The following is a 22,525-nucleotide window of genomic DNA, read 5'->3' on the forward strand; positions in this document are numbered from 1 at the left end:
ACTTAGCGGTTCAGCATAAGAGACCGATAGAATAAGTAGTAGGCTTACAAAGAATAAGTCCTGGGTCGATTTGCTTGACTAAAGGCGGTGCTCCAGCATGGCCGCAGTCAAAATGGCTGAAACGAATAAAAGCAAAAGATAAAAGAAAAAGGCTAATTAGGTTTAAGTTTAATTTCTGAAATACAGTTATTTTGAATTTGCTGCAGAAAGTGGTCTATATTTGTGGTGGGGAGGAGGAGGGGGCGCTAGGAATGTGGCCGGGTGCCAAGGGGGCGGCAGCCTGAAAAAGTTTGGGAACTACTAGTGTACAGCAACAACTCATAGAAGTTGCTTCTTTCATTGTTACGACCAAATAAAGGTCATAACAAATAAATATTTTTCTTCCAGTCATTTATCAGCAACATATAAATCTTTACAAGGTAGTACCATAGCATGACCACAGTCTAATAACTGAAACATGTAAAAGATATATACTCTTTACTCTTTTACTCTTTTACTTGTTTCAGTCATTTGACTGCGGCCATGCTGGAGCACCGCCTTTAGTCAAGCAAATCGACCCCGGGACTTATTCTTTGTAAGCCCAGTACTTATTCTATTGGTCTCTTTTGCCGAACCGCTAAGTGACAGGGATGTAAACAGACCAGCATCGGTTGTCAAGCAATGCTAGGGAACAAACACAGACACACAATCACACACACACACACACATATATATATATATATATATATACATATATACGACAGGCTTCTTTCAGTTTCCGTCTACCAAATCCACTCACAAGGCATTGGTCGGCCCGGGGCTATAGCAGAAGACACTTGCCCAAGATGCCACGCAGTGGGACTGAACCCGCAACCATGTGGTTGGTTAGCAAGCTACTTACCACACAGCCACTCTTCAAATTTTGCTGTGCCTAGGGAGAGTCATCATGCCAACACATAAGGCAATGAGCTGGCAGAATTGTTAGCACGCCAGGCGAAATGCTTAGCAGTATTTCGTCTGCCACTACATTCTGAGTTCAAATTCCACCGAGGTCAACTTTGCCTTTCATACTTTCAGGGTCGATTAGATAAGTACCAGTTACACATTGGGGTCGATATAATCAACTTAATCCATTTGTCTGTCCTTGTTTGTCCCCTCTGTGTTTAGCCCCATGTGGGTAGTAAAGAAATAGGTATTTCGTCTGCCGCTATGTTCTGAATTCAAATTCCACCGAGATCAACTTTGCCTTTCATACTTTCGGGGTTGATTAGATAAGTACCAGTTACACATTGGGGTCGATATAATCAACTTAATCCATTTGTCTGTCCTTGTTTGCCCCCTCTGTGTTTAGCCCCATGTGGGTAGTAAACAAATAGGAATTTCGTCTGCCGCTATGTTCTGAATTCAAATTCCACCGAGGTCAACTTTGCCTTTCATACTTTCGGGGTCGTTTAGATAAGTACCAGTTACACATTGGGGTCGATATAATCAACTTAATCCATTTGTCTGTCCTTGTTTGTCCCCTCTGTGTTTAGCCCCATGTGGGTAGTAAACAAATAGGTATTTCGTCTGCCGCTATGTTCTGAATTCAAATTCCGCTGAGGTCAACTTTGCCTTTCATAAATAAATTAAGTAGCAGTTGCATACTGGGGTCGATCTAATCGACTGACCCCCTCCCCAAAAATTTTTGGCCTTGTGCCTAGAGTAGAAAAGAATATTATTAGCACATACACTTGTTCAATTCAACTCCTTTTTTATTAGCCAGGAATTGAACCCGTGTGTGTGTTAATTATATTGGCATAATGACTCTCCCTAGATACAACAAAATTTGTTTCAGCACATGAATTCACATAAAGAATCTAGCAAAACAGATACAAAAACGAAGTATATTTCAAACAATATAACAAATCAATATAAAGAGTACAGAGACAGGTACAAAATAAGTACATAAGGTGCAAACGTGGCTGTGTGGTAAAAAATTTGTTTCCAAACCACATGGTCCCAGGTTCAGTCCCACTGCTGGGCATCTTGGGCAAGTGCCTTCTACTATAGCCTAAGGCCAACCAAAGCTTTGAGAGTAGATTTGATAGACAGAAACAGAAAGAAACTTGCCATATATATATATGTATATATATATATATGTATATATATATATATATATATATATACAATGTATAATAAAACGAATGGTTTACACCTGGTAGCTTACTGGTAAAGCATGGTCACTTTCAGAGTGATCGTTAGGTAAATAACAAATGAAAGACAGAAGATGGAATATATGAGAATAAATTATTAATAATATGATTAATAATATATTCTCGTATATTCTATCTTCTGTCTTTCATTTGTTATATATATATATATATATATATATACACACATAAGTTACCAGGTGTATACCATACAATTATCTAATATATATATATATATATATAGTTCATAATGGAGTCATACTCAATGACTGGCGTAGCAGCACCATAGTCAACTGCTACAAGGATAAGGGTGATGCTCTAGATAGAAATAACTACAGGGGAATCAAACTGTTGGATCAGGTGATGAAGGTCATAGAGAGGGTCATAACCCATCTCATTAGGGAGAGGATTTGCTTAGATGAGATGCAGTTCAGTTTTGTGCCGTGTAGAAGCACCACTGATGCTATATTCCTGGTCCGACAACTGCAGGAGAAGTACCTAGCTAAAGATAAACCCCTCTACATAGCTTTTGTGGACTTGGAGAAAGCCTTTGACAGGGTTCCCCGGTCCCTTATCTGGTGGTCGATGCGGAAACTGGAGATTGACGAATGGCTAATAAGGGCTGTACAGGCTCTATACAGAGAGGCTGTCAGCAAGGTTAGGATTGGCAACGAATATAGTGAAGAATTCCGGGTAGAAGTAGGTGTACACCAAGGCTCAGCCCTCAGTCCCCTTTTATTCATCATAGTCCTCCAGGCAATAACAGAGGAATTCAAAACAGGTTGCCCCAGGGAACTCCTCTATGCTGATGACCTGGCTCTCATAGCAGAATCACTACCGGAACTAGAAAAGAAATTTCGGGTGTGGAAACAAGGGTTAGAATCAAAGGGCCTTAGAGTAAATGTAGCGAAGACCAAAGTTATAGTAAGCAGGAAGGCGAACTCAGCACACACCCCATCGGGCAGGTGGCCCTGCTTGATCTGTAGGAAAGGTGTAGGTAGAAACTCCATAAGATGCACCCAGTGTAAGCTATGGACGCATAAGAGGTGCAGCAACATCAAAGGGAAATTAACTGATAAGATAGCTTTCATGTGCGGCAGATGCACAGGGACAATAGACACCACAAATACTCAGAAAACAGATTCCATCACACTCCAGGGGGAGAAACTAGAAGTAGTTGATAGTTTCCGCTACCTGGGTGACCAAGTTAGTAGTGGAGGTGGACGCTCAGAGAGTGTCACCACTAGAATACGAATAGCCTGGGCAAAGTTTAGAAAGCTCCAACCCCTACTGGTGACAAAGGGTCTCTCACTCAGAGTGAAAGGTAGATTGTATGATGCATGTGTGCGAACTGCCATGCTTCACGGCAGTGAAACATGGGCAGTGACTGCAGAGGACATGCGTAGACTTGAAAGAAATGAAGCTAGCATGATCCGCTGGATGTGTAATGTCAGTGTGAATGCACGATAGAGTGTAAGCACCCTGAGAGAAATGCTAGATATAAGAAGCATCAGATGCGGTGTGCAAGAGCGATGCTTGCGATGGTATGGTCATGTACTGCGGATGGATGAGGAGAGATGTGTGAAGAAGTGCCGCTCCCAAACAGTTGAAGGAATCAGGGGGAGAGGTAGACCCAGGAAGACATGGGATGAGGTAGTCAAGCATGACCTCAGAGCGTTGGGCCTCACTGAGGCAATGGCGAAGGACCGAGATCTCTGGAGATGTGCTGTGACAACAAAGACCCGGGATGCTTCCGGCACCAGTTCCGCATAGCCCCTGCCCATTCAAAGTATCTTGGATCCCAGAACATCTCGCTGTGCTTGAGGAGACCTGTTGAGTCAAGTGCATGTACATGAACATCGAAACAAATATCGATGGAAATAGTAATTGTGATACCTGTGCCACATAAAAAGCACCATCCGAACGTGGCCGTTGCCAGTGCTGCCTCGACTGGCTTCTGTGCCGCTGGCACATAAAAAGCACCATCTGAACGTGGCCGATGCCAGCGCCGCCTCGACTGGCTTCTGTGCCGGTGGCACATAAAAAGCACCATCCAAACGTGGCCGATGCCAGCCCCGCCCTGGCTGGCTTCCATGCCGGTGGCACGTTAAAAGCACTAACCGGGCCGATGCCAGACCCCCCCCCTGGCACCTGTGCAGGTGGCACGTAAAAAGCACCCACTACACTCTCGGAGTGGTTGGCGTTAGGAAGGGCATCCAGCTGTAGAAACACTGCCAGATCAGACTGGAGCCTGGTGCAGCCCTGGCTTCCCAGACCCCAGTCGAACCGTCCAACCCGTGCCAGCGCGGAAAACAGACGTTAAACGATGATGATGATGATGATGATGATATATATATATATATAAGGACAGCAAAAAGGCAGAATCGTTAGCATGCCGAGCAAAATACTTAGCGGTATTTCATCTGCTGCTATGTTCTGAGTTCAAATTCTGATATGGTTGACTTTGTCTTTCATCCTTTCAGGGTTGATTAAATAAGTACCAGTTATGCACTGGGGTCGCTGTAATCAACTTAATCCCTTTGTCCTTGATTGTCCTCTCGATGTTTAGCCCCCTGTAGGCAATAAAAAAATAAATATATGTGTGTGAGTGGCTATATATATATATATATATATATAATTGTGTGTATGTGTCTTTGTGTTTGTCACCCACCACTGCTTGACAACTGGGGTTGCTTTGCTTACATCCCCATAACTTAGCAGTTCAGCAAATGACGCTGATAGAATAAGAACTAGGCTTCAAAAAGATAAATAAGTACTGGGGTTAATTCATTTGACTTCAAGGCAGTGCCCCAGCATGGCTGCAGTTTAATGACTGAAACAAGCAAAAAATAAAAGATACTGGTTTTCATTTGTTCAAATAAAACCCTACAAGGTAGAGCTCCCACATGGCCACAGTCCAATGACTGAAACAATCCAAATAGATAATAGAAAAAGATAAACAAACAAAATTGAGATAAAACTTTATTTAAAAAACAACAAATATTAAATTAACAATAAAACAACAATATAGATTTGTGCAAATAAATAATAGGAAGAATAAACCTGTACAGTTTTAAATTTTGTGTTAAAATAATTTTAATTTAATTTAAACTGTATTTGATAAAAAAAAACTTTTTTTATGTGACAAAAGAAGCTGAGACAACATTCTTTTATTTTTTTGTTTTTATATTTTTTTTTTTTTTGTTTCTAAATTGAAAAATTAGAATTATTCATAACCATTAGAATCAAGTGCATGGCGTTAAAGCCAGTGAAGGAAATTTGATTCTTAACTGTCCAGGACGAAAAAACAAAAGAAATAACTGGTTGCTTTATTACTGTGGAGAACAGTAAAACAGCTCGTATCATTTGTATCTTGGAACTTGTATTTTTCAGTGACTAACACCCGAGGCACGGCAGCAGCAGAGGCAACAGTAACAGTAGGAGTAGGAGGAAGAAGCAGGAGAGGAGAACGACGACAACAATAAGGATAATGATGATGATGATGATGATGATGATGATGAGGATATCAGTGTTGAATTGATACTTTATCTATCAACCCTGACATGTTGTATTTTGAATAAAAGGAGGAAAAAAAAAAATGTGAATTATTGAATTTTCTTTTTTTCATATGTTGAGTCTTGAGGGTCGGCAGAAAGAATCCCTGAGCAGTGCTCATGGCTTTCCATGGGCCCTCTCTAGACTGGTAAGATTGATCCTATTAATGTTCGTCTCAAACTTCTGCAAGTCAACAACTGCATGAAAGATATGAGCAAGGAGGGAATTTCAGAGGACCGAGTTTCTAGGAAGGAAGGGATAGGCATAGTGATTAGTGCAGGGTCTGTTAGGGTTGGACATAAGAAGGGTGATAGAAGGAGAGACGTGTGGGGGATGAAAATGCCTGAGCAGAAACAGTATGAAGTCAGACAGTTCCAGAGAGCAAAGGCCATTATAGTAGCAGTAGGGAAGGCAGAGAGAGAGAGAGAGAGAGAGAAGACACAGCATGTCTGTGGGCCAAAGACTGGAAGGTATCTGTGAGTAACTTTATGCCAGTTGGTCAAGTGGCCTAGGAGGCCTATATGTACAGTAACAGAACTGTCCCATATGTAAGAGCAATACAGGCCTCACCTGAGTTTTGTAGAGAATATTACAAATGTTCTTTACTGACAAGTGAAAAATTCAAGAAATTTGTGAATTCTAGTTTTTCGACAATAGGAGGAGCTGCCATTGAAGGATCAGAAAACATCATTACTACAAACATTTTATTACCACAGGTTTGGTCCACGTGTGGTGACATTTCTGACTGTACTTGGCAAGAACTAAGTCCCTCCTTTCATAAAACAATGTTTCGTGACTAAAGTTGAAATTTCATTTAAGTATTTCCCAGTGTAAGCCATTAGAAGATTCTGGTCCATATTTTAAGATACACAGAAATAAACATAAACCATTGTACTCAAAAGTACATTTATCACAGCTTTCTATCACAGATTGTAAAATGAAAGAGAATATTTACCAATGACAGATAAACTTTCTTTCCAACAGTTAACATTTCTTATTTGTGAAATAAAAAATATTTTTGCTTTACTTGGAAACTGAAGCTGCTCACACAAGCCTGTCTATAACATAATTACCTTCTACACTGTTAGTTATCCAGCAAATGATTTAGGGACTATTAATGTGCTACAGCAGGCAAGAGAAGATTTTTGTTTTTTTAGGGAGCCTCCAATGTGGCCAGTTGCCCTGTGAGAAATAGTAGCTAAATCACCCCCAAATGACATCCAACAGTCATAAAAAATGAAATTGTATGTTGGAGGTTAGACCTGATTGTACGATGTTTGGGAGCAAAAAACAAGATATCATGGCTAAAATGCTTTTAACCATTGCGGCTAAACAATAGCTAATTTTTTTAACATTTTCATAGAGTTCACTTATGGATTCCAGTAAACTTGATATTTGTGAACAGCTGTATTCAAGGATTCAGTATCCTTACTGATGTTGCACTCACAGACATAGAAAAGAACAACAACAACAATAACAAAAACCAGCAAGGTAAGCTTTAAGCTTTCCTAGTACATGTACACATACATGAAATTAACATATTTCAGTTGATTGAGATGGGACATTGTTGGAAACGGATTCAGTTTCAGGGGTTTCAGTATTCAGTAACATCTTTTGGTTACCCTTCATAACAACTTCAATAATATTCACACCATTAATATCTTCATTCTGAAGTGGTTCTCGTTGGTTCATCAGTTGTTCCACATCCAACGTCTTTAATGTTTCCCATGACGCATTGTAGGCAACCACCTGTGACTCACGTTTGCAGCTATTTTCTGCACTAGCTATAAATTGATCAGACAGAAATAGCATGCACTTCACAATGTTGTTGTTGATGCCAACCCGTTGGTACACCACTGTAGGATTTAAGAAAACTTCAATTGATTTAGTGTCAATTGTGCATACAATGCTATTTTTAGGTGCGGCATTACAGTTCCTCACATACTTAATTAGTGATCTGAATCTTTCTTCAAGAGGTGGAATGGTATTGTGCAGACTAAAAACATCTGTGTCAGGTTCTGGTATATCAGAATCTTCTATTCCTTCACCAACTTCTTCAGGGGGCAATTGTTGCAGTCTTGAGATGGCTTTAAAATAAGTCTTTTGTCGTGTTTCCTTTTTCTTGAATGCCCATCCAATAGATAGAATTATGTCATTCAGCTTCAATGTCCCTTTATAATAAGGGCGTCCATGAATTATAAATTTGTCCTCCACTTTGTAGTCGAGGTCTATCTTAGAACCTGTCTTCATACAAGCCTGTTTTAGTACAGACACAGAGATATTCTCACTGAAAACTTTTTCAGCAAAAAATTTCTTGAGTTGAACGATAACTGGAACCAGCTTGTTTCCACTAGCATTGTAATCTAGACAGGGTTCAGAATCTTCAGGCACATCTTGTTCTTCATAAGGTCCAGGATCTTTCAGTTTTAAAATATCATCAACAGGTGTTGTTAGCAACAATTCGTAAACTTTAGAATATATTTTGTGCTTAAGGTCTTTCTTGTGAATTCCACAGCCACGGGCAATAAATAAACCATCAAGGTGAAAAGATGCACTATACTGGTTGCTCCCTCCTGGTAATTCATGACTGCAATCCAAACTATAGTGTGGATTCATCAAATCTTTACCAAATTTAGAAAGCAAGTTTTCTATAAGCATTATTTTATTGGGTTTGATATCTTCTTTCTTTAACTCATCAATAAATGCACACAGTTTTTCATCAGGTGTTCCAAGGTGTTGATATTTTGTAAATTTCCCTTCTTGTTTTAGCTTCATTTTAGTTGTTTTTTTTATACTTTTCTGATTATCTGATTCATCATTTTCCAGAGATTTTCTCTGTCTATCATTAGGCGGCAATAAAACTTGTAACTGAGGTTGGTTTTCAGTTGCGGTGTATTTAAAAGGATCAACAACATCCCTATAATGACAATGAGTATCATTTGAAGATAATTTTGAATATTCTGTATTAGAGGAATCAAAACGGTTTCTGTTGGCACTTGCAGTCCCTGCAGTTGTCGTTCTTTCTAAAAGTTGCATGAACAAGTTTACATTCATATCTTTCAATTTTTCATGACAGGCTGCAAAATAATGGGAAAAAAAAGTAGTACTTTACTAGATATTTTAAATATATAAAAACAGGAAACGTTTACATTTAAACAGTTTAAATTTAAAATATATTTACATAGGAGTGGCTGTGTGGTAAGTAGCTTGTTTACCAACCACATGGTTCTGGGTTCAGTCCCACTGCGTGGCACCTTGGGCAATTGTCTTCTACTATAGCCCCGACCCGACCAAAGCCTTGTGAGTGGATTTGGTAGATGGAAACTGAAAGAAGCCTGTCGTATATATGTATATATATGTATGTGTGTGTGTTTGTGTGTCTGTGTTTGTTCCCCTAGCATTGCTTGACAACCGATGCTGGTGTGTTTATGTCCCCATCACTTAGCGGTTCGGCAAAAAGAGACCGATAGAATAAGTACTGGGCTTGCAAAGAATAAGTCCCGGGGTCGAGTTGCTCGATTAAAGGCGGTGCTCCAGCATGGCCGCAGTCAAATGACTGAAACAAGTAAAAGAGAAAAGAGAAATATATGCACTACCAAACTAAGTATTTTCTGAACACTATTAAAGAAGATGCGATTTGTCTTCTCTTTACGTCGCCTATTTCCTTACGGCCTCAATTGAAGGGAAATAACTCTTTCAAAGTTCATAGCCAGAAGTTCTTTTTTTTCCTTCTTTTTTTGACATTTTGAACAAAAATATTTTAGCATGCTTCGCTCAGAAAGTAAAAATAAAAAGAAAATACAGAACACATTTATATATTTTAGCCAGTAAATATAGATAAATCTAAGCTACACAGATTTAGTACTTACTTCTTAAAATATGAAGCATTGTTTTGGATTTTTTTCATATTAAATTTTTTTTTCATTGGTGATTAATGTGCCGTGACACATCGTCTATGGAATTATGGTCTCGAATAATAACTACTTTATTTAATAAAAATAATTTTCTTATATAATGCAAGGTTGTTATTTCGAAATCAAATTCGATGACTGGCACCTGTGCTAGTGGAGCGTTAAGAGTACCATATGAGCATGAGATCGGGGCCAGAGCAACAAGCTGGCCTCCGTGCCTGTGGCACGTAAAAACACCATTCGAGTGTGATCGTTACCTGTGTAGCCTTACTAGCACTTGTGCTGGTGGCACGTGAAAAAACATCCGAAGGAGGTCGTTGCCGCTGGACTGGCTCCTGTGCAGGTGGCACATAAAAAGCACCATTTGAGCGTGGCTGTTGCCAGTACCACCTAACTGGCCCTCATGCCGGTGGCACGTAAAAGCACCCACTACACTCTCAGAGTGGTTGGCGTTAGGAAAGGCATCCAGCTGTAGAAACTCTGCCAGATCAGACTGGAGTTTGGTGCAGCCATCTGGTTTGCCAGACCTCAGTCAAATCGTCCAACCCATGCAAGCATGGAAAGCGAACATTAACGATGATGATGATGATGATAGCAAGACACCTGCGTTTGTTCCTTTATCATACTTTTTAACATCTGGCATAAAACCACCTCCATCCCCTTTCAAATATTCCCCAACTTAACCCAGGAGGCTTTTTCTTTTTCTTCTTCTTGTCTTGTCTTGCAAGTTAATAGGCAACTTCATAAGTGCTAGTGACACAAAAAAAATGCACCCAGTACAATCATTTAATGCCATTCACTGTAAAGGGATTGACATTAGAAAAGGTACCCAGCTGTAGAGGCCATGCCATAGCCAATGTTGGAGCACAATGCACCCTGGTCAAATCTTCCAGCCCATGCCAGCATAGAACATGGATGTTAATTCACCTATTTCTTTATTACCCACAAGGGGCTAACACAGAGGGGACAAACAAGGACAGACATAGGTATTAAGTCGATTACATCGACCCCAGTGCGTAACTGGTACTTAATTTATCGACCCCGAAAGGATGAAAGGCAAAGTCGACCTCGGCGGAATTTGAACTCACAACGTAACGCAGACGAAATACCGCTAAGCATTTTGCCCAGCATGCTAACGTTTCTGCCAGCTCACCGCCTTTTTTACATAGATGTTAATTCACCACCACCACCACCACCATGATGAGTACAAGGTTTATAAAGTGAAAGACTTTGCCTTTCATCCTTTCGGGGGTCGATAAATTATGTACCACCTGACTGGGTCTCGTGCTGGTGTCATGTAAAAGCACCCACTACACTCTCAGAGTGGTTGGTGTTAGGGAGGGCATTCAGCTGTAGAAACTCTGCCAGATTAGACTGGACCCTGGTGCAGCCATCTAGTTTGCCAGACCTCAGTCAAATCGTCCAACCCATGCTAGCATGGAAAGCAGACGTTAAACGATGATGATGATGATGATGATGATCTCAACAAATATAAGCAGGTATTTGTGTGTGTATGCATACACATGCAGGCATCAATGTAAGCTTATCATCCCAATTATTGGCCTTATCTTCAGCATCATCACTTTATTTTTTCCCAAGATGGCATGAGTTAAGCAAATCTACAGTGGAGTAAATCTTGGCTCTATGTTATCACAATAAGGCCTGTTAGGTTCTCAGATACTGACACAATTTTATTCGTTACCTTGCCATGTACATAATTTACTGAAGAGTATCACAATATCACAGAATCGACTAGACTATTTGATGTTATACATCACTTGTCTCAATGCAATTCACATCGTTTTAGCTTTCGAATGATGCCATCCTGTTTGGCTAGGCAAGCTGGCTAATATTCCTCTTGATCAGAAGGCTAGTCCATTGTGGGGTTGCCCATTTACAGCTGAGCAGACTGGAGAAATATAAAACAAAGTGTTTTCCTCAAGAACATAATTAAGGCAGCGAGCTGGCAGAAACATTAGCACGCTGGGCAAAATGCCTAGCGGGATTTCGTCTGTCTTTACGTTCCTAGTTCAAATTCTGCCGAGGTCGACTTTGTCTTTCATCCTTTCGGGGTTGATAAATTAAGTACCAGTTACACACTGCAGTCGATGTAATCGACTTAATTCCTTTGTCTGTCCTTGTTTGTCCCCTCTATGTTTAGCTCCCTGTGGGCAATAAAGAAATAAGAACATAATCATAATCATCACTATAATCATTTAACATAATAAATCCATGCTGGCAAGGGCTGAACAGTTTCACAGGATCCAGCAACCCACAGAGCTACATCAGGCCCCAACATCAGGTTTCACATGGTTTCTATAATATGTTGATCTTATCACTAACTAACGGTTGTTAGTTGTCGGAGCACTGCATCCTTCAAAACTTCCATGCTTCCTGAGATTCGCCAACACTACACCTGATTTTCTCCCCTCCATACACACACAAGCATGTATCTGACTCATACATTGTTCGCTTTCCAGACATTTCTACATTACTGCATGTACTTTATATGCACTTTCTGACAAGTTGTGGTGCACCTCAGCACTGTATACAATAATTTCATTATTATTATATTATTTACAATGTGTACTTGGTAGTCTTTTCATGAGACCGAGCACTATTAAGGTCTCCAGGTAATTTGCAAAACAAAGTGAAGAAAAGAAAAGTTAAAAGCCACCTTGATTCAGTGAGTGAAATATACTAACGAAGGTGATGATGGCAGTAACACCATGTTCATCACTCAGGTGCAATTGATAAGTTAGTTCAAGAGCTGGACAACTGATCACATGATCATGAGTCCAAGCCTTGCTATAGCCACATTGTGTTACACAGCCAGAGGAAGCACATTACATTTACTCTCTTAAATTGAATGGTTAACAATATGAAGAATATAGGAATGTATAAATACTTGCCCCGATACCCACCACTTTCACATTAGCTATGGATATGAAACAACACAAATATCATTATAATTAATAATTATATAACATCATCATCATCATCGTTTAACGTCCACTTTCCATGCTAGCATGGGTTGGATGATTTGACTGAAGACTGGCGAACCAGATGGCTGCACTAGGCTCCAATCTTGATCTGGCAGAGTTTCTACAGCTGGATGCCCTTCCTAATGCCAACCACTCTGGGAGTGTAGTGAGTGCTTTTACGTACCACTGGCATGAGGGCCAGTCAGGCAGTACTGGCAACGGCTACGCTCAAAGAGTGTTTTTTATGTACCACCTGCACAGGAGCCAGTCCAGTGGTACTGGCAACAACCTCGCTCAAATGCTTTTTCACGTGCAAGTAAGGCAACACTGGTAACAATCACGCTTGAACAGTGCTTTTTACATGCCACTGGCATGGAAGCCAAAATTACTATATTATGTCACATGTAAACAAACATAAGTTTGTTTTTGAAGCATTGAAATGTATTGTAGTATAAGAAGAAAGATATATTTTTCAATGTGTAAATACTGATAAAACAGCATATATAGGATAAAATCCTTTTAGAGCAGAAAAATTTGTCAGCAACCGCTATTTATACTATAGCTAGCAGTATCGCCCGGCGTTGCTCGGGTTTGTTTTGACCCTTTAGAATTGGAGTTTTTGAAAAGTAAAAATTGTGCATTATGTAGCTTGTTATTCTCTTTAAGTGAACATTTTTCTGGTTGAAATACACCGAAAAATGGCGACACAGCAGTCAAAAAATTGTAAAAAATAGGGATTTTCATAGAAAAAAAGCACCTTTTTGATGTAAATAATTTTTGGTATTAACATGGTCCGATTTGAATTTTTTCTTCTATGGAAGGAAGAGCAAGCCTTCTTCTATCATACTATCAAGTTTGGTCAACTTGTGTCGCAGGTCTCGAGGAGATAGTGTTAGTTGAAGGCTACCAAACCTGCCAAACACAGACCACTTCAGCTTTATATATAGAGAGATTACTATATTATAATGAAGTTGCAGGAGTGGGTGTGTTACACTTTGCAACCAAGTGGTTTTGGGTTCAAGTGTAATCCAGGCAAGTGCTTTCTACTATAATCTCAGGCTGACCGGTGCTTTGAGTGAACTTGGTTGATGGAATTGTAAAGAACCCATCATAAATGTATTTATGTATGCATGTACGTGTGTATGCATGTTCCTCTTGTCTTAGCATATGCATGCTGATTGTAAACAGATTTCTTGTACAACACTATCATTTGTTTGCAATCTTCTGTGAAAACATGTCTAGCCACTGAGCAGCTGGTCATTGACCTGTTCACCGTTTGAAGGACCAGGGGAAATATTACCTTGCTTGGAAATAAAAGTGAGGGTTGGTGACAAGCAGAACATCTGGTCATAGAAAAACTGCCTCAACAAGTTTCATCTGATCCATCAAGCATGGAAAAGTGAAAGTTGAAACGATGATGATGACGAGGAGGATGACGATGATAATGATAATGGTGGTAGTAGTGATGGCGGTGGGTGATTATCTCTGTTGCATGTTTGGAACAGTAGAGTAATGGCCCAAATTATCTGGCTGTATTCAGTTATCCCCCTTTATAAATTCTGAGTTCAAACTCTGTGTAGGCTAGTTTTGTCTTCCATCCTCCAGCAATAGATAAAATAGTCACCCATCAATTACTGATGATCTATATAATCGATGAGATTTACCATCAAATTTCTAGTCTGAAGCCTATGTAAGAAATTATCCTTTCTATTTTTAAAATCTTGTGTTTATATATATCTCTATATATATAAAGCTGAAGTTGTTTGTGTATGGCAGGTTTAGTAGCCTTCAACTAACACTATCCCCTCCGAGACCCTGCAGCGCAAGTTGACCAAAATTGAGAGTATGATAGAAGGCTTCCTCTTCCTCCTGTAGAAGAAAAATTCAAATTGGACCATGTTAACACTAAAAATTATAGAAAAAAAAGGTGCTTTTTTTTCTATGAAATTTCCGATTTTTTACGATTTTTTTTTACTCCTGTGTCGCCATTTTTCGCTGTATTTCAACCAGAAAATTGTCACTTAAAGAGAATAACAAGCTACATAATGCAAACGTTTTACTTTTCAAAAATTCCAGTTCTAAAGGGTCAAAACAAACCCGAGCAACGCCGGGCGATACTGCTAGTATTTTATAAAAATGTCACTAGCTATCAAGGTTATCACCAAACTACAACACTGCTTTCAGAATCATACAAAACTTATTACTGTGGTATCCTTTTATATTCATCATCATTTTAATATTTTCTTTCACACACTTGCATGGATTAGACAGAGTTTATATATTGAGACAAATTTTCTGCAACTGGACAGCCTTCCTGTCACCAATCCTTACCCTTTTCTTAGCAATATTTCCCCATGGCCAAGTAATATTTCCCCATGGCCAAACATGTTTTCACAGAATATTGGAAATGACTGGCATTCATTTTCAGCAATCACATAATGTCAAGACAAGAGGACATAAACATACAAAGACACACACACACACACACATGCGTACACGTGCGTGCACACACATGTACGCGCACATGCAAAAGCGCATGTATGCACACACACATCAATCATATCATCATCATCATCGTTTATCATCCGCTTTCCATGCTAGCATGGGGTGGACAATTTGGCTGAGGACTGGCGAACCAGAAGGCTGCACCAGGCTCCAATCTGATCTGGCAGAGTTTCTATAGCTGGATGCCCTTCCTAACGCCAACCACTCCGAGAGTGTAGTGGGTGCTTCTACATGCCACCAGCACAAGAGCCAGTCAGGCGGTGCTGGCAATGGCCATGCTCAAATGTTGCTTTTTATGTACCACTTGCACAGGAGCCAGTCCAGGGGCACTGGCAACGACCTCGCTCGAATGTTTTTTCACGTGCCACCAGTACAAGTGCTAGTAAGGTAACGCAGGTAACGATCACGCTCAAATGGTGTTTTTAACATGCCATTAGCATGGAAGCCAGCTTGTTGCTCTGGCTAGGATCCTACTCATATGGTACTCTTAGCGCTCCACTAGCATGGATGCCAGTCATCGAATTTGATTTCGATTGGACTATATGTACAAAAATCTTTTTTCGATTTCATTCAACCAAAATCTACTTGTAAGGCTTCAGCCAGCTCAGAGTTGAATGTATAAAACACTTGCCCAAGGTACCACACAATGGAATTAAACCTGATACTTTGTGATTGGGAAGCAAACTTCTCACCACACAGCCACACCAGCACCTACCTTATATTTTCATATTATTTTACTGCTTTCAGACATTAGACTCTGACCATGCCAAGAAATTGTCTTTAATAGTGTTGGTTGATTGCATCAACTACATTACTCTGTCTGGGATTTATTTTATCAACCTTCTGATGTAGAACAACCAAGTCAGCCTGGATATAATAGGACATAACCAATACAGAACATAATATCTACATCCAATGCGCTTCTATGCAGTTTTCACTTACTAAATTTCCCTTTGACTTAAATAGAAGGCATTAACACAGTTAGTGTGAATATAGAACCTTATGGTTGTAGAGCAAACTTCTTAACTATCATTCCATGTGGTCAGTATATATATTTTGCTGCAAGACAATCTTTCAAATATCATCACTAAATTGTTACTGTTATCATTAATATTCTTTTCTACTCTAGGTACAAAGCCCGAAATTTTGGAGGAGGGAGCCACTCGATTAGATTAACCCCAGTATACAACTGGTACTTAATTTATCGACCCCAAAAGGATGAAAGGCAAAGTCAACCTCGGCAGAATTTGAACTCAGAACATAGCGGCAGACGAAATACCGCTAAGCATTTCACCCGGCGTGCTAACGATTCTGCCAACTTGCCACTTTGTTGTCATTAATATTCACTATATTAACCTGCTCAAGATCATCCCCATAATACAATCATTTTAAAGTGATCTAAATTAGCACCGTCCATAAAAATTTTGTATTAATGAATGTTCCAAAAACCAACTCAGTAATGGCAAAGTGATTTTACTGAATTCTTTACTGTTTTCTAATTGAAACAAAAGCTGTGCATTTCAACAGAAATATATTAGCAAAAGAGTTAAATTAAAAATGCAAACTTACTTGGCATCTGTAGGGCTGCTAATACAGCTTCTTCACCTTTTGAAGAAATTTCATTGATTAAAAAATCTGAAAGTTGTTGTAGCTTTCTCCCTGTAATTGCAATCATCAATGACAATTTTGCAAAACAAGAGTCTGTATCACATATATTCTGAGAAATATTATTATCTTTCAGAGCAGCAAGAGGGCCAAGAATATCTTTTAACCTACTGTTCACTTTCAGAAGTCTTGTAAGATCATAATTATTTTTTATCATTAAATCAAGCTCTTCTTCAAAAACTCTACCAATTTCTTCATTAGTAATTAAGGAATCACAAGCCTCAGTTCGTGTTAATCCTTCTTCACAGACACTTTTTGATTCTTTCCTTGAACAGTTTTCCTTACTAAAATTATTCCCTTTTGAAATCCAGTTATTTTTAGTAATCCTTGAGTTTTTGTAACTGAAAGGTTCTTCAAAATCATTTAAGATTGGTCTTTGATATTTCTTACTCCTATCTCTTTCGCCATATGATGTTTTAAGACCTCTAAAATCAGTAGTGCCACAAAACGAACTGTGGAACTTTTTCTCAGTTCCAGGTCTGCCATTTTCCAAATTATCCATAATTTGCTTGGTTTCTCTTTGAATAACATGATTAATATTTGTCCTTTTAGGAGAGAAACCAGAACTTTTGTTTCCATCATTCTTGAAATTGCGGTTTTCTCCATAATTTTTAGAATATAGAGTATGAGGATTTTTATATTCTTTTCCTCCTATATAACCATTACATTTGTTCATAGGATTAGGTCTTAAGTGAAGATTTTTAGAACTTAAAAATTCATTTTTTGAGGTGGAATTTCCCCAAGAATAATTCTTACTGAATTTCCAGTTCTTCAACTCAAAACTCTTCTCACTCAGTTTAGCCATAATCCAAACCCACATCTGCAAAAGTAAAATAATATAATAATAAATAAAATTGTTTTGAAAAATGATTTTTGATATTATTAACTTTTATTCAAAATATTAGATTTAATGATATTCTGAAACATGTCGGAATAATTTTTTCCTTCTAGAAACTAATAAATGATGTATAACTAAATATATTTTAATATCATCATTATCATTTGATACCTGTTTTACATGCTGGCATGGGTTGGATGGTTTGACAGGAACTGGCAAGCCAGAGAGCTGGACCAAGCTTCAATTGTCTGTTTCAGCATGGTTTTTACAGATGGGTGTCCTTCTAATGCTAACCACTTTACAAAGTATTCTGGGTGCTTTTTATGTAGCACCAGCACAGGAGCTTTTACATGACACTAACACTGGTCCGTTTTACATGACACCAGCATGGGTGCTTTTTACATGGTGTCAGAATGGGTGCTTTTTACGTGGTGCCAGAATGGGTGCTTTTTATGTGGTGCAAGTACAGATGTTTCTTACATGGCATCAGCACAGGTACTTTTACATGGATATTCTATTATATAGTTGCACAACTATATATTTAGAGATGCACACACTCATTGACATCAATTTGCTGAGTACAATGGTAAAATGTTATCACATCTACTTCTATTTGCATTCTCCAAAATTCTATTCTAGGAACCCTTTAATTTATTATGCACTAGCAGTATCACCTGGCGTTGCTTGGGTTTGTAAGGGAAATAACTATATAAGCATTTTTAGAGAGTTATAGCCAAAAAAATAGCAAAAAAATGCATTAAAAATGGGGAAAAAATGATGGTAAATTTTTTTTTAAATCGTTGACTCATCGTAGACATTTTTAGAGAGTTACTTCCCTTATATAATAGCGAAAAATTGCATTAAAATGGAAAAAAATGATGGTAAATTATTTTTAAAATCGTAGACTCATCGTAGACGCGTGCTAATACCCAGAAGGGCTCGATATGAATCACGACTATAAGATACCCGCTTTTGGTTAAACTGCACCGCAAAATGTGGGAGTAGTTAGGAATCTAAATCGTAGGAGACAGACACCCAACTTCACTTTTATATATAAAGATATGGATAGCATATCTTAAGCCTCAAAATTATTTACTTTTAATCTTATTTCTTTACTGCCCACAAGGGGCTACACAGAGAGGGGACAAACAAGGACAGATAAACAGATAAAGTCGATTATATCGACCCCAGTGCGTAACTGGTACTTAATTTATCGACCCCGAAAGGATGAAAGGCAAAGTCAACCTTGGCGGAATTTGAACTCAGAATGTAACAGCAGACGAAATACCTATTTCTTTACTACCCACAAGGGGCTAAACACAGAGAGGACAAACAAGAACAGGCAAACGGATTAAGTCGATTATAACGACTCCAGTGCGTAACGGGTACTTATTTAATCGACCCCGAAAGGATGAAAGGCAAAGTCGACCTCGGTGGAATTTGAACTCAGAACATAACGGCAGACGAAAGACGGCTATGCATTTTGCCCGGCGTACTAACGATTCTGCCAGCTCGCCAACATGTTCTATATCATGATGGTAGTGGTGGTGGTGGTGGTGGCGGCGGCCTATACCAGGTGTGTAGCCAGCCCACTTATGTGTACCTTTCTTCCATTTGCTTGTGAAAACCTGTTGAGGCAAGTGAAACCGAAATCAAATTTGATGACTGGCATCCGTGCTAGTGGACCGCTAAGAGCACCATCCAAACATGATCGTTGCCAGAGCGGCTAACTGGCTTCCGTGCCGGTGGCGCATAAAAAGTACCATTCGAGCGTGATCAATACCTATTTCTTTATTACCCACAAGGGGCTAAACACAGAGGGGACAAACAAGGACAGACATAGGTATTAAGTCGATTATATCGACCCCAGTGTGTAACTGGTACTTAATTTATCGACCCCGAAAGGATGAAAGGCAAAGTCGACCTCGGCGGAATTTGAACTCACAACGTAACGCAGACGAAATACCGCTAAGCATTTCGCCCGGCGTGCTAACGTTTCTGCCAGCTCGCTGCCTCAGCGTGATCAATACCAGCAGCACCTTACTAGCACTTAGGCCAGTGGCATGTGAAAAAACATTCGAGTGAGGTCGTTGCCAGTGCCACTGGACTGGCTCCTGTGCAGGTGGCACGTAAAAAACACCATTTGAGCATGGCCATTGCCAGTACCGCCTGACTGGCCCTCGTGCCAGTGGCACATAAAAGCACCCACTACATTCTCGGAGTGGTTGGCGTTAGGAAGGGCATCCAGCTGTAGAAACTCTGCCAGATCAAGATTTGAGCCTGGTGCAGCCATCTGGTTCACTAGTCCTCAGTCAAATCGTCCAACCCATGCTAGCATGGAAAGCAGACGTTAAACAAAGATGATGATGATGATGTCCCTGAAATATTCAGGAAATCTATAAAAGATAATAACCATCCAAATTGCACACAAAAGACTTCAAGACAGAAAGCATTGCTTCCAACTTGTTCATTGAACTTTTAATACTTGTTATCTGCAGATGCATTTATCACTTCTATTGTATTGGTATTTTTTTTGTCAGGTTATTCTTATTGTTATTGATAACATGTAATTCAGTACAACCTGCTGCAAAAATCGGGCACTGGTGTAGCTTGAATGAGTGCAGCTTGGAGTGGCCCTTCAGTTGGCCACCCCAACAAAATGTACATATTGCTTATAGCAGACACAAAAGTGGTGCCACCCCCATAAAAGTGCCACCCAGAACAGACCGCTTTTCTGCTCCCCACTAGCTATGCTAGTGCAGTCAGGTGTTGGCGATCAAACTAATTATTCTACTAAGACAGCTTTGTAAGGAGGGTGGTTTCCACAGGACACCCCTGCAGGATAAAAAACAAAACCTACCGATGGCCATCCATCAGCCGAGAGTGAGTGACCCCTAGCCTTTATTTAGACATCTCTCATGAATGAAAACTCTGATGTAACACCTGTGACTTTGTTTGCATCCAATGATGTTGAGTAGTTCTAACTGGGCAAGTACATTCTTGATTTGAGCAGTGGTTCTCAACTAGGGTCCATAGGGCCCTGGAGGTCCATATAATATTTTATTGTCAAAATATATGTGCAATAAATTGGTTATACTTCTACAATACATTAAATAAAGCTATGATTATATAAGGAAATTCTGTTGTGTCTGGGGAAAGTAATTTTCTTTTTGTGCCTTATAATGTAACACACTCACTGGTAAAATTTCCACTTTTTTCTTATTTTTATTTTCCTAAAATTTTCGTTACATTTTAAGGCACAAAAAGAAAATGACTCCCCAGACACAACAGAATATGCTTCAACACACGAACTCATATAAAGAATCTTGCAAACCAAATCCAAAAAACGAAATATATAAGGAAAGCCTAATACCAATACTCAGGGTTAGACAACAAAAAAAAGAGGTTTATTTCACAAACTTTTTAATAATCTCGATTACAACAATATACGTTTAACCCTTTAGCATTTAAACCGGCCATATCCGGCCAAAAGTATTCTGCTTGTTTTATGTTAAAACTGGCCAGATGTGGTCTCTCACACCAACCCTACAATATCATTTTAAAAATTAACAGCTACTGCATCAAAATCTCATAGCTACAAGATAATGCATGATTAGTTCAAAACAATGTGAATGAAAAAGCATTAATTTTAGCAGAATAATGCGAACACTAAAGGGTTAAGAAACAATGTTAAATAAGTCCTTTGTTTAACTGAATGTGTATGCCAAAGTACACACGCGAGATGCAAGAAATATTTATCAGTAAGAGCACATTGAACTTTGCATCTCAAAAACTGCATTGTTTTTAAGTTTATTAGTGCAAACTAATTTACTTCTTATGCATACATCAACTGTCTCCTTATACCATACCTCAATAAAAAAAGGAATAACTGAAAAAGACATGAATTCCGCAAACTGCAGTATATACCACCCATCATGGAGAGAGTCATGAAGGAAAGCCAAAACAAAATATAAGAAACCCTTTAGTGTTGGTGTAGAAAATCTTAATGGCTGATGGCTCAATGAAAGGCATCCAGTTCATGCTGTGAATGAGTTGGTTACTTGGTTACCTTGTCGGTGCTGTTGCCATGTAAAAAGCATCCTGTACACTCTGTAAAGTGGTTGGCATTAAGAAAGGCATCCAGCCATAGAAACCATACCAAAACAGACACTGGAGCCTGGTGCAGCTTCCAACTTTACTAACTCCTATCAAACCGTCCAATCCATACCAGCATGGAAAACAGACCATTATTGCCTTTTGTATTTCATTTTTGTATTTTGGATTTCATTATTGTTTTTTGTATTTTATATTCGTGTGGCATCGTCCGTTTTTCTGTCCCTATTTCGTATACATTCGATCCTTCTTCCGAGAAATCTAATGCTCGTAGCTTAGTTTTTCCTTGGGGCTGGCCAGATCGGAGCGATCTCAAGATTAATCAGCCGAAATTGCTACGATGATCCGGTTCTTGACTGAAGATTGAGGGCTTCGAATGTCCCGTCCATGTTTTTTGTATCGTCTTCTAAGTGTTTTGCGTTCTTGTCCCAGTTTGTATTTTTCTACATATAATAATAATAATAATATATATATATATATATATATACTTTATTTAAAAGCAGCATAAATTTTAAAAAGCTGTTACTCGGAGTTTCACGTTCCCGTTTGTCGGACAGTTTTGTTAAAATAGTTTTGTTACTCTACCTCAGGTATTTGAGTACTCTTTTTTCCACCTTGTTTCACATTTATGTGTTTACTCCGGTGTATATATATATATATATACATATATATACTATGGTGGGCACAGTGGTGTAGCCAGTTGCTGCAACCATGGGCAAAGAAAGCACACCAGCCCAGCATTGGCAATGTGTTTGCCCAAACTGCTGACATTGGCATCCGTCA

General features: G+C 39.2%; 1 protein-coding gene across 1 annotated transcript in view; it reads right to left on the bottom strand.

Moving 5' to 3' along the window:
* Window positions 1-5,381: 5,381 nt before the first annotated feature.
* LOC118766232 overlaps window positions 5,382-22,525 on the bottom strand; it is a 33,038-nt gene continuing 15,894 nt past the window's right edge. Inside the window, exons 2-3 of the mRNA XM_036509550.1 lie at window positions 16,696-17,611; window positions 5,382-8,803 (exon numbers count right to left, since the gene is read on the bottom strand). Coding sequence (XP_036365443.1) covers window positions 7,260-8,803; window positions 16,696-17,611 — 2,460 coding nt within the window. The 3' untranslated portion in view covers window positions 5,382-7,259. The remainder of the gene's footprint in view (window positions 8,804-16,695; window positions 17,612-22,525) is intronic.

Source organism: Octopus sinensis, linkage group LG1, assembly GCF_006345805.1.
Source record: "Octopus sinensis linkage group LG1, ASM634580v1, whole genome shotgun sequence".
NCBI classification, from domain to species: domain Eukaryota; kingdom Metazoa; phylum Mollusca; class Cephalopoda; order Octopoda; family Octopodidae; genus Octopus; species Octopus sinensis.